The sequence below is a fragment of the Equus asinus genome, chromosome 4, assembly GCF_041296235.1.
Source record: "Equus asinus isolate D_3611 breed Donkey chromosome 4, EquAss-T2T_v2, whole genome shotgun sequence".
Classification (NCBI taxonomy): Eukaryota; Metazoa; Chordata; class Mammalia; order Perissodactyla; family Equidae; genus Equus; species Equus asinus.
In genome coordinates this window covers 37,200,584-37,214,100 of record NC_091793.1, presented here as the reverse complement: position 1 = coordinate 37,214,100, position 13,517 = coordinate 37,200,584, and the positions used below count along the sequence as shown (strand labels likewise).

The following is a 13,517-nucleotide window of genomic DNA, read 5'->3' as shown; positions in this document are numbered from 1 at the left end:
GATTGTAATAAAATTGAATTTAGCACCAAGTTATCCTGACACAAATTTGGTCATTGTCTAACTGCTATGCTGCCAAGTAACCACGCATGAATGGTCATATATGACTGGAAGTCCAGAGGAGATTTTTCAGTGTTCAGAGGACAGTAAAGAAACCCACCTGATTTGAACTGTCCCGCCCCCAACCCCAGTATGATGAATGGGTCACGTTGCCAAAAGCCTTCCCTGTTGGTCAGGCAGTCTAACTGCTTCTTAAATGCAAATCTGGTCTAGCCCACATAGGCAAGGGATCTGTCTGGAGACATTTTTGCAAAGATTCAGTCTGGAAATGATTTTAACCAAAATTCTGGAGAAGCAGAAACCGAGACCAAGTTCACTGTGGATTTCAACCTGCATATTTTATCAGTGAATTATTGAAATAAATACCCTCAATTCATAGCCCTGCTACCAGTCTTTCCTTCCTCCAATCTATTCGATATGCTGCTGCCAGAGAAATTTTTTATGGTGGCCCTGCTCAAAAACCCTTAATAATCTCCCACTGTATATAAAGTTCAGATTTCATAGATAGTTAAGATCCTCCAAGGTCTGGTATCAACCTTCTTTTCTAATCAATTCACACCACTCCCTTTCATATGCCCTAGATTCTGGGCAGACCATTTGGGGTTCTCATCTAGGGTTTCCTACCTGGGTTGTGACTCATGTTCTTCCAGTTGTCTGGAATGCCTACTTCCCTATCTGCACATTTCTAAACTTTGCCTATCCATCAAAACCCGGGCCAAGCAGCCCCTCCCATGAAAGCTTTCCTGTTAGCCTCAGCCAGAGGAAAGCCTCCTTCCCAGGAACACAGAAGACTTCGTGTGTACTTCACCTTCTACCATATGTACAACAGTTCATGAACATTTGTGACCTACCCTACCAGACTCTAACTTGCACATCTTGCTCACGTTTGTATACCCATTGGCCCTATTTCAGTACCTTGTATCTAACAAGTGCTCAACGTGTGTTTTTTTGAATGAAAGACTCTACATCACCTTTTTAATGGTTGGGTAGTACTCCATATTATGAATTCATCTTCTATTTTTATCTCCCATAACATGTTAGCCAAAAACACTCAGAAAGACCTCAAAATGTCTCTTGAATTAATGATAGAAAGTTTACATTGTATGAGAAAATATGATCTGTGCTCATAGAGGCCTAAAATAAACCTCTAAATGAAATAGAGATTTGCCTAATGCCTGCTAATATCTATAGTTATTGTGCAATTAATATTACACTTCTCTTGCAATTACACTTTCTCCTTTCACTGAAAGCTAAATCAACAAACATATTCAATATATATGCAAATTAGTACTTCATAAGCACCTATATCCAGCACTTGTTTGGAAAAGATTCTGAGATAAGAAATTTGAAAATATGCCAATGGCCAGTAAAGATAGAAGCATTCTATAAACCTCTTTATTATGAACACTGTAGCCCTGAACATGCAAATACAACCCATGCTCATGAGACTAAAAATATATCATGCATTGGTAATATACTATACCTGACCATTGAATGCCAAGTGCCTAATTTGATCTTTGTATGTTCCCCTAGCTTAGCCAAAAGCAGGTTGAAGTGTGCGCTTGCCAGGTACAGGTTCATCTGAGCTTTCCAGGGCATCTCCTCAAGAAATAGTTGATGGAACCTCTTCCTTTTTACATAACTTAATATGATAGGATTCAAGTTATTCACCAGGAATCGATATGCTATTTTTCTAATATCGGATCTCTTATTTCTGCCAAGGGAGAAAGAAGTTTCAAAATTACACAAATTGCCAGATATTTAATAAAGAAGAATGATTCCAATTTGCACAAAAGACATCAAGAAGTCACTTGACTGCATTTACGCAAATGTTTCTGGTTTATTTATTATTTCACTAGTGCTAAAAATGTAAAATAGGGCGGTAAAGAAGGCACAAGGATAAATGCTATGGACAAAGATATTACGTATTGCCTTCAATTCTCCCTGATATCTGTGTCCTCAGCTCAAACCAAACACAGCTTTTCTTGTCCATACCCAAAAGGCCACTGAGACTAGAGAACTAAATTATAACACAATGTTCACATTCATCAACTAACTTCAATGTTAAACAAGAAAGTCATTTCTCTAAATTGTTCCTCAAGGAAAAAAAAATGGAGCAAAATTTTTTCTATTATTAGCTAGACTATAGAGGAAATAAAACATCAGTCAACTATGGATGAAATAACTTCATAAATCCATATTCATTTTTCTCTGGAAAAAACTATTTCAAAATTTAGCTAATAGTTCAGATTTTAAGTATAACGTTCAAGTTGTTAAAAATTTTCCTATCAAAATCTCGAAGTACTCCAACTACTTTTACAGTTACCTAGTTGTTTATAAGGTATGACTTCATTTCTTCAAAATATCTTATCAATTTTTTTTAACTGTTGACAATGTTGCTGCCCCATTGGTCAGTGACATTCTACCTGATTTGTATGGGAGAAGGAAAAAATAAAGATCTCAATTGATAAGTTAAAGTATCTTGCTCACTCTAATAGATATTGTGTCTGAATCTGAATCAACACACACACACAGAAGAAAAGGACGGAAAGAGGGATGAAAGGAGGAAAAGAAAACAGACATTGCTGCACGAGAGGAACAGACATTTTGAAGAAGAAAGGAAGAAAGGAAATTACCTTTGAAATGTAGTGTTTACACTATCATTCAGTTCTAAATATTCTGCATTTTGTTGATGACTTCGTTTTAACCCAATGTTGTTTGGGCTTTTTGTTATTGTTTGGTTGTTTTAGTGACATGTTATTTGGTTTCCAAATGAATGTGAGTGTTTTAAATAACTCTACCTTGAAAATTAAAAATATAATTTCCAAAATAAAAATCAGTCTTGTCCCTGTATGAAGAGGTCAAGGCTCCTGGAAAGGCCAAGGAGAAACGGACAGGACTAGCTGAATCTTCCCCACCACTGAGAGTGAGACTGTTCAAGGAGATCAGCGAGACGACGGCCTTCCTCCACATAATTTGGCAAGGTAATAATAGAGTCCAGGTGACTTGGAAGGGAGCTAACAGCCAGCCCACAGACGGTAGAGAATGCTTCTCCTTCTACCACCTGAGCAATTCCTGACGTAGGATTCTCCAACAACCAACTCTGTGTCTGTACTACGAGCAACAGATGTGAGAGGACCCAGCGGCCAGTGAGGAACCTCCACAAGGACAATCAGCATAAATGCTGTGATATGGAGCCAGAAGAGGAAGCAGATGGAAACCTGAATCGGGAAAATATTAAGGAATCCAGAAACTACCTTCTGTGTACGCTAGCTTGAGAATGAGTTAACATATTGATGTTAATGGAAACAGAAGTATCATCATTAGGGAAAAGAGTTACAATTAGGGAAACAGAAAACACTGGAAAGTACCCTGTGATGTTGACCTGAAATTGGAAGTATCAATATGAGCTTGTGGTTTTACATAGATAGATAAATAGGTAGATAGATATATCAATAGATAGATAGATCTATTTATGTGGACAGATGTATTTCCTAGTTCCGTCTGTCGAAAGAGCCTAGAAGCAAAAATGCACCAGTAGTCCCCAGAACTTAGATTCTAAATACCATTTTCCACTAAAAGGAATCAAGTGATTCCAGGGCTGGGGTAGGGAAAGCACATGATGAACATCTTGTGGTAAGTAAGAAGGAGCTCAAAAGAATGATGGGGACACATCAAAAAGACTAAGGAGCCAGCCTGAAAGGGCTCCTGCTGGCCAAATTTAGAACAATTTGAGAATCAAAGTAAATGATAATGTCCATTGATAAAGGCTATCTATAAAAACAAACCTACCACAAACATCATCCTTAATGATAAAACATTGAAAGCTTGACAGCTTTCCTCTGAAATGGGAATCAGACAGAGATGCCCACTAATGTCATTTCTTTTCAGCACTGAAATGGTGGGCTTACCCAGAACAGTAAGGCAAGATGAAGGGTAGGAGGAGGGATAAGGATTGAAAATAAAGAAATAAAATAGTCACTAATCATAGACAATGTGATTGTATGTTTATAAAACCCCAAATGAACCACAGATAAGGTATTAGAATTAATCAGTGAATTTATTAAGCCCACTGAAGACAAAATACAAAAAAAATTCTATTTCTACGTATCACCTATAAACAATTAAAAACGAAATTCTAAAAAAGTACTTCCAGTAACTCAAAAACACCTAAGAACTAACCAAAGCAAAAATGTGCAAGACTTATTCACAGAAAATAGAAATTATGAGGATAATTTTAAACTATATAGAACTAAATGAAAACAAAAGCACTACTACATATTAAAAAATGTAAGATACAGCTAAAATAATCATTAGAAGGAAACATATAGCCTTTAATGTTCAAGTTTTCTGGATTCAAAGCAATCCAAACCAAACTTCTGACAAGTTCTTTGTATTTTTAAATTATTGTAATTTATATTTTTCCCTATGAATTATTTCTAAATATCTATTTAAGATTTTCAAATGCATAGGATCTTTTTGGTTATCTCGTCAAAAACTGGTCTCTACTTTAATTACAGTACAGTATAATGTGGTTTGAATGAGTCTAATTATTTTAAATTTCTTGAAACTTGCCTTACAGCCAATGCTATAAATATTCTATGTATGCTTTACAAAATAGGCATTCTCTAGTTGTTGGCTATTCATGACCTTTTTATTCTCCTAAATTTAGAATCAGCTTGTCAATTTCCACCAGAAAAATCACAAAATTAAATGAGGTAAGCATCCTACTTTAAGTTAGAAAAAGAACAATTGAATTAACCAAAAGAAAGAAAACAGACACCCAAGAGAAATAAAAACACGTCTAAACCAAAACTTGAATATGAATGTTCATAGAAGTATTATTCATAATAGCCAAAAACTGGAAGTGAAGCCAGGTACCTGAGGGTTACTATAAATATTCAATAAGAAAGATTACCCTTCGACCTTGTTCCCAACACAGACATAGATGAAAGAAGTTAATCTTGTTAATTCACAGTTTTCGTGTTTAACCTGAAGGTGACTCAAGGGTCACAGGATTTATGAACTTGTTTTGCAAAAGAAAAAGAACGCCCTTAAGAAAGTTACCATCACCAGATAACCAGCCCCCAGCTGCCACTGATGCCCAGAAGTCTGACTGCCCAAGGGCTTATCTGGAGTGGAAGAAACAGGGATTTCCCCTTTGTTTCTCAAAAACTCCTCCTCCCAAGTCCCTTAGCTCTATAAAGACCCCCTGACTTCTTTCATTAAGGCAGATTTAAGAGAACCTCTCTTCCCACCTTCTCAATTTGGTCAATTCGAATAAACCTTTCTCCATCTCCAAGCACTGGCATCTCAGTGATTGGCTTACTGTGCATCAGGCACATGAACTTGGGATTAAGAAGTTTGGTATCAGAAGCAACTCAAATGTCCATCAGCTGAAGAATGAATACACAAAATGTGGTATATCCATACAATGAAATATTACACAGGAGTGTTAAAAAATGAACTACTGATACATGCTACATTGATGAACTTTGAAAACATTATACTATGCAAAAGAAGCCAGTCACAAAGGATCACATGTTATATGACTCCACTTAGAAATCTCCAGAATAGGCAAATCTGTAGAGGCAGAAAGTAGATTAGTGGTTACCTAATGACAGGGTAGGGAAGTGTGAGATGACAGCTAGGGGGTGCAGGGTTTCATTTTAAGGTAATGAAAATGTACTAAAATTGATTGTGGTAATGGTTGAACAACCTTGTAAATATACTAAAAGCCATTGAATTGTATACGTTAAATGGGTGAATTTTATACTATATGAATTATATCATATAGGGACAAGAATATGCCACCTCAAAATATGTACTTTAGCATAGGGATTATTTTGAGCTAGAGGTAAATGAATATGAACAGATGCAGAAAGATGCCTTCTCAGAGGTTCCCTTCTCTGATAAAAAGCAGAAACTTCTGAAAAATGAGAAATGCCATAAATCTCCTCTTCTGGGGAAATTTTATGGTCGTGAAGAAGACAGAAAGTCAGTGCCAAGATGGACCTACACAAACAAATCTTACTCCATTACTTTCCCTCATATATTTACCTTAGGACAGTTTGCCACCCTTGAAAGTCTAAAATTCTTTTCCAAGTTTTGTCACTTCTCTAGAAATTTATTGTTCTTTTGTTAAGATGTTTATATAAGCCCAAGTCCTAACCACCCCTTTGAGTTACTCATCACTGAATTCTCCCATGTGTATGAAATGTTAATAAACTTCTGTTTGTTTTTCTCTTGTTAATCTGTCTTTTGTCAGAATCTCAGCCAGAGAACCCAGAAGGGTAGAAGGAAAAAGATTTTCCTCACCTCAAATCTCAATAAAGCTGTTAGAAAAAGGAAGCTAGGAAGTAATAAATATAAAGGCAAAAGGTAAGGGAAAAGAAAATAAAGAGGATTGACAAAGACAAAATTTGGTTCTTTGAAAAGACAGCAAAAAGAAGACAGAAACCTCTGGTAAGATAAAGCACAAAAATATGAAAGAAGACAAAAATTAATGAAGTTGGGAATGAAATACAGGACATAACTATAGATATAGCAGAGATTCAGAAGATAATATGAGAGTATAATAACTTTTTATGAATAAATTTGAAAACTTAGATAAAATGGACAATTTCCCAGAAAAATATAATTCATCAAAAGAAACTGAAAAGAAAAACAACAACACAGACCCAGAGTGACCTATTAATATTAATCTTAAAGAAGTTGAATCAGTAGATAAAAAAATCAATGTATGTATGTAGGCATGGTGTGGTATAATAAAAATATGTATTTGGTCTTTGTCCTCTGTTGCTGGTACAGAGCTCCTAACACCCTTGGAATTTCCTGAGTGACAGGGATCTCTTCTGCTATTCCTAATGAGTCCCTCTAGAACAACCTGAGCCTATGCTAATAAGGTGACTCAGGGCTGGGCTCCTAGAGAGCCTCAGGATGGGGGCTGGTCACCAGAAAGATCAAACATGTGATCAGAGAGTGGAACTCTCAGGTGGGCAGGAAGGAGCGATCGTACATTGGGTTAAAAAAAACTCTTGAATAACGAGCTTCAGAGAGCTTCCAGTTTGGTGAACGCATCCACATGCTGAGAAAGCGACACATCACAACTCCAAGGGGACAGAGGCTCCTGTGCTCAGGACCGTTCTGGACACTGCCCTATGAACCTCTTCATCTGGCTCTTCATTTGTGTCCTTTATAATAAACCAGTAAACATAAGCAAAATGTTTCCCTGAGTTTTGTGAGCTGTTCTAGCAAATTATCAAACTTGAAGGGGGTCATGGGAACCCCCAGATTTGTAGTAGGCTGGGCAGAAATGTGGATAGCCTGGACATTCCACTTGTGGCTGGCATCTGAAGAAGGAGCAGTCCCACAAGACTCAAGTACAATTAACTCATGGGATTTGATGCTAACTCCAGGTAGATAGTATCAGAACTGACTTCAATGTTTGTACTATAGTTAAGCAAAATGTTAGCATTAGGAGAACCGAGTGAAGTGTATCTGAGGTCTTTCAATTAGTGTCAGAGAATTGGAGAATCGATTGGTGTTGGAAAACACCATACAGTTGGTGTCAGAAGGAGTGAGAAAAAAGACATTGCACACGGTTTGACATTTATGTATTAATGTAGTCTTTGCACAATCAGATTAAAGGAGAAAAAAATCTCAATCAATGAAAAAGAAATATTCAACAAAACTGAACACAATTGATAACAAAACTCTTGGAAAACAAGGAATAGAAGACAATTACCTAAATTTGGCAAAGAGTATCTTCCCAAAGCCCACAAAATTTGACCCACACAGATACGCCCAACTGATTTTTGACAAAGGTGCAAAAGCACATCAATGAAGGAAGGATAGTCTTTTCAACAAACGGTACTGGAGCAGTTGGACATCCATAGATAAAAATATGCACCTCGATGCCTTATACAAAAATTAACTCAAAATGGATCACAAGTTAAAGGGAAAACATAGAACTAAAAAACTTAAGAGGAAAAAAATCACAGGACCCACGGCTAGGCAAAGAGTTGTTAGGCTTGACACCCAAAGCACACTCTACTGAAGGAAAGATTGATAAGTCGAACCTCATCAAAATTAGAAACTTGGGCCCCATGAAAGACCCTGTGAAGAGGATGCAAAGACACTGGGAAAAAGGATTTGCAAACCACACAGTCCACAAAGACCTTACCTCTAGAATATATAAAGACCTCTCGAAATTCAACCAAAAGTTAAAAACAAACTGTCCGATTAGAAAATGAGCAAAGACATGAACAGAAATTTCAGTAAGATGATATACAGATGGCAAATAAGCACACTTAAAAATGTTCAATATCACTAGCCATTAGAGAAATGCAATAATCACTGCAAAATGAAATATCACCAACATCTATTTTAATAGCTAAAATAAAAAATAATGATAACACTAAATTCTGGCAAGCAGGAGGAGAAATCGGATCACTCATACACTGCTGATGAGAATGTAAAAAGGTTCAGCCACTCTGGGAAGGAGTATGAGATTTCTTACAAAGTTAAACATACATCTACCAAACAACCTAGTAATTGCACTCTTGAGCATTTATCCCAGAGAAATGAAGATTTACATTCACACAAAACCACATACAGGAATGTTCATAGCAGCATTATTCCTAATAGTCAAAACTGGAAACAGTGCAAATGTCCTTCAATGGGCGAATGGTTAAACAGATGTGGTACATCCACAGCAAAGAATACTACGAAGCACTAAGAAGTGAATTAGCAATACACACAACTTGGGTGGATCTCAAACGAATCATGCTGAGTGGAAAGAAAAAGCCAATCTCAGAAAGTCACATATTGTATGCTTCCATTTTTACATCACTCTTGAAATGACTAACTATAGAAATGGAGAACAGACTATGGTTGACAGAAGTTGGAAGTGGGAGAAGAAGGGAGGTGGTTGCGGCTATGAAAAGGTAGCCTTGGGGTAGGGGGGAAGATTCTTGCCAGAGAACTGTTCTGTATCTTGACTATGGTGATGTTCACACAAGTCTAATGTGATTAAATTGCATAAAACTAAATACTTGCACATAGATGTGTGCATGAAAAATTGCTATAATCTGAATAAGGTCAGTGGACTGTATAAATGTCTACTTCCTGGTTTTGCTACTGTACTATAGTTATATAGTTAATGTTAGGAGAAACTGGGTGAAGGGTATATGGGATCTCTCTGTATTACTTCTTATAGCTGCAGGTAAATGTACAATAATCTGAAAATGAAAAGGTTTTAAATATACATGTTACAAGAAGGATGTCCACAATCACAAACTCTATTCAAGATTGAACTTGAGGTCCCAACCTGCAGAGTAGAAGAGAAAAGGAAATAAGAGGCTTGAGCATTAGAAAGAAATAAGCAAAACTTTCATTATCTGTTCACAATATGACTGTCTACACAGAAAATCTGTATCTGTGAATAAATTATCAAGTTGTATAGAAAATCAAGTTGTTTATAAACCAGTTATATTTCTGTACAAAAGAACAAAAGCATTAAAAAATGTAATTTAAAAATACCATTTAGAGGGGTCAGCCCCATGGCCTAGTGGTTAAGTTCAGTGTGCTCCACTTTGGCAGCCTGGGTTCGCAGGTTCAGATCCTGGGCGCAGACCTACACCACTTGCCAGCCATGCTGTGGCAGCAACCCACATATAAAATGGAGGAAGAGTGACACAGATGTTAGCTCAGGGTTAATCTTCCTCAAGCAAAAAAAAAGAGAAAGATTGGCAATAGATGTTAGCTCAGGGCTAATCTTCCTCAGCAAAAAAAAAAATATATATATATATATATACCATTTACACTAATACCAAAAAGCATTTCTTTAATGTAGCTAATAAAAGATATATAATACCTTTATGGAGAATATCATAAAAATTTATTGAAAAACATTAAATAAGATCTAAGTATGTGGTCTGTCTACTAACAGAAAGATTCAATATTGTAAAAAAAAAAAAAATCTTCCCAAATCAATCTATAGATTCAATTCTATCTCTACTGAAATTACGAGTTTTTTGTAATACTCAACAAGCTACTCCAAACTATTTTGTGGAAGAAAATCTAAGATTTGCACGAAGGAAAAGAACATGTAGGAGAGAGTGGTTCTATCAGACAACAAGACTTACTTTAAAGCCAGAGTAACTATGATGGTGTAACATTAACTCAGGAATAGATACATAGACAAATGGGACAGGAAAGAGATCCCAAAACTATATATATGAAAACTTGCTAAATGACAAAAGTGACAGTGATGACAGAATAGACTACCAATAAATGGGGCTAGCCAATTGGATGCCTGTAATGAAACTAAAGGGGGGGGGGAGGGAGTGGTTCCTCTCACCATTCATAAAAATAAATTACAGTCGATGAAATTCCTAAATGTGAAAATCAGAAATTTAAATTCACAAAGCAAATACCTTTACTACCTTGGGTTAGAAAATAATTTCAAAAACAATAATGGGAAATGTTGATACATTTGACTTCATTAACAATTATAACTTTTGATTTAAAAAAGAAAATCTTTAAAATGTGAAAAGATGAGCCACAAACTGGGAAAAGCATTACTACCCAAACTTCAGAAAATAAATAAGAAAACAACAAAAGTTTTCAAATGTGCAAAGGATCTAAATAGCTGTCCTGAGAACAGAAAAACCCTAGGGTGTAATAAAAATATGAAAAGACGCCTAACCTCACTAGTAATCAAAGAAATAAAAATTAAAATAACAATGAGATAAAATTTCACAACTCATGGGTCCAGAAAAATTTGAAAATGATATCAAGTGTAAGTGAAGATGTTGAAGAATGGAAACTTGACACACCACTGATGAAAGTTTAAGAGAAGTTTAGCAATATCTAGTAATGTTAAAGATGTTCATATCTTGCAAACTACACTCTTGTACACCCCAGAAACTCTCACATGAGCATATGGAGATATGTACAGGAATGTCTTTTGTAGCACGGTTTACAATAGTGAAAAATTGGAAAGAATTTAAATGTCCATTTACAGAAGACTGAATAAGCTTTTACTTATTCATACAATGGAATACTACATAGCAGTGAAATGAATAATTAGCCTTATGGATAATCAATATGAAAAAATCTCACAAACATAACATTGAGGAAACAGAGCAAATTGGCAAAACAAATTGTAAAAAGTAATATCATATGGGGGCTGGCCCGGTGGCGCAGCAGTTAAGTTCGCACATTCCGCTTCTCAGCGGCCCGGGGTTCGCCGGTTCCAATCCCGGGTTCGGACATGGCACCGCTTGGCAAAAGTCATGCTGCGGTAGGCATCCCACATATAAAGCAGAGGAAGATGGGCATGGATGTTAGCTCAGGGCCAGTCTTCCTCAGCAAAAAGAGGAGGGTTGGCAGTAGTTAGCTCGGGGCTAATCTTCCTCAAAATAAAAAAATTCATATGTTATTTAGGGCTACATACATATATAATCGAAGTATAAAGCCAGTCTGCCAAATTTGGGATAGTTTACTTCTGGGATAGAGGGGGACGGAAATGCATTCCAAGAGGAATGCATGGGAATTTCAACTGTTTGAAATGTTTTATATGGTAATGGACACATGTTCATTTGTTACATTATTTCCTATACCCATCTAAAATACGTCATAATTTAAATTTTAAAAAAAAGAAGGAATAATCAAAGAGATAGGAAAATGCCAATAAAAAGAAAATGAGAATGATTCTATTAACATTTTTATGTTGTAAATTAAGATCAAAATCACTAAACAGGTAAACAAAGACAGTCTAATGAAGGTAAGATATACAAAGAATGTATAAGAGTCACAAATGCGTACTCATAAAAACAAAAGCTAAACGTTTGACCATGATCAGTTTTATGGTTTAAGTTTTATGAACAAGAACATTAGGTCCACCAATAATTAAAAGTAATTTACCAATTTGGTCTCCTAACCACTCTATCTAAGCTTCTGCTGCCGCCACGTCCACCTCAGGCCAATTACTCTATAGCATGAGATCAGCTCATTTATTTTATAAAATTGATCAAAATTTTAAATTGCCTTGTTTATTTGTATGTTTGCTTGTTTACCATGGTCCTTTCATTAGGTGTAAGCTCCCTGAGGGTGGTGATCTTATCTGCCTAGTCCACCAATGAGTCCCTACTGCCCAAAATAATGTCCAGGATGTGCCAACCCCAAGTCAACATTTACTGAATTAATCAGTTAGTCAATTAATACCTTTCTTGTTCCGCCATTTCAGAAACACATGGATTTTTGAAAAGAAATTCTCTTAGAGTTTCCCTTCTTTTACTTCTTTTTCTTTGCATCACTTCTGCAGTCTTAATACAGGAGATAACAAAAACGTTACCAATTAAATTTAAACACAATACAATAATGAACACAATACGGCAATTTGCTCAAAATCTAATGCTTATCTCTTGACAGTAAAATAAAGTGGTTTCTTATACCCTTCAATTAAAATTTTTATCAACAGTAACAGAAGTATCTCTGTAGACAAAAAATATGATTGTATATAAAATATATACATTAAAAAATCCCCATATGATAAGAATTATAACTATATAATGATATAATTATGTAAAATTATAAAATTATGCTTGTTGGTATTTCCTTCTGTTTCATATTATAATAAATTATAACGTAGCCAATGTATCTTTTCACGTATCTTTAGATATACGAATCTCTTAATTTCAGTAACTTAAAATTCAAAACTCATATGAAACTTACTCTTCCAATCTCCATTACTACAGCTTTGAATTTTTTCGAAGCATTGGCCATCTTTTTACATAAAATACTGTCCCTTTTTTTCACTTTTTTAACTCCAATTAGTGACTCATTCCTCCTAAGACAAAAAGATAAAATCAGTTAAAAGGATCTGCAAGAATTTGCAAAACTAACCCAAAGTAATAAATCTATAATGAATGTTGTCACTGAAATTATGCAAGAATATCCAAAATTTTTTGTGTCCCATTTATAAATTGGACTGTGGCAGAAGAGCAAAATGTAAATGATGCCATAAAATGCAATGAGAGCTGACATGTGACGTAGGAGGAATAGAACTGGACTAAAAATAAAACAACAAGAACACTTCCCTTTAAAACCAAGAGATGAAACTACCTAAGGGTGACCCAGACAAGCTGCCTTGCTTCCAACAGATTTCAATCTCTTTGCTTCCATCATACGTAAGCTCCCAGCCGCTATAACCTTCTGGATCCCAACAGAAACTAAGTGTTTCGGATGCCTTCCAAACTTCCTCCAATCACCTATAGGGGTTCTTAACCTTGGTTTTTTAATCTGCCATAGACCCCTGTGGTAATCCAGCCCTTCTCCAAATACTCTCATTAATCCCTCCCTTTATTGATATTTATCACCTATTTTCCCTGAAATTCATGTATTTCCTAAAATGTATATTTCTTTTCATAAGTACTTGCTAGGTACAGCAAAAC

At 35.8% G+C, this 13,517-nt stretch overlaps 1 protein-coding gene across 14 annotated transcripts in view; it reads right to left on the bottom strand.

The window, feature by feature from the left end:
- The window catches only part of CFAP54 (cilia and flagella associated protein 54), a 308,554-nt gene that overhangs the window by 173,542 nt on the left and 121,495 nt on the right, over positions 1-13,517 (bottom strand). For all 14 annotated transcript variants that reach the window (XR_011502650.1, XM_070507105.1, XM_070507102.1 and 11 more), the window contains 3 exons: positions 12,799-12,913; positions 12,289-12,389; positions 1,541-1,771 (listed from right to left, as the gene is read on the bottom strand). Coding sequence is in view for 13 of the 14 variants with exons in the window: in XM_070507105.1 (XP_070363206.1) it covers positions 1,541-1,771; positions 12,289-12,389; positions 12,799-12,913 (447 nt within the window). In the remaining variant the exon portion in view is untranslated. The remainder of the gene's footprint in view (positions 1-1,540; positions 1,772-12,288; positions 12,390-12,798; positions 12,914-13,517) is intronic.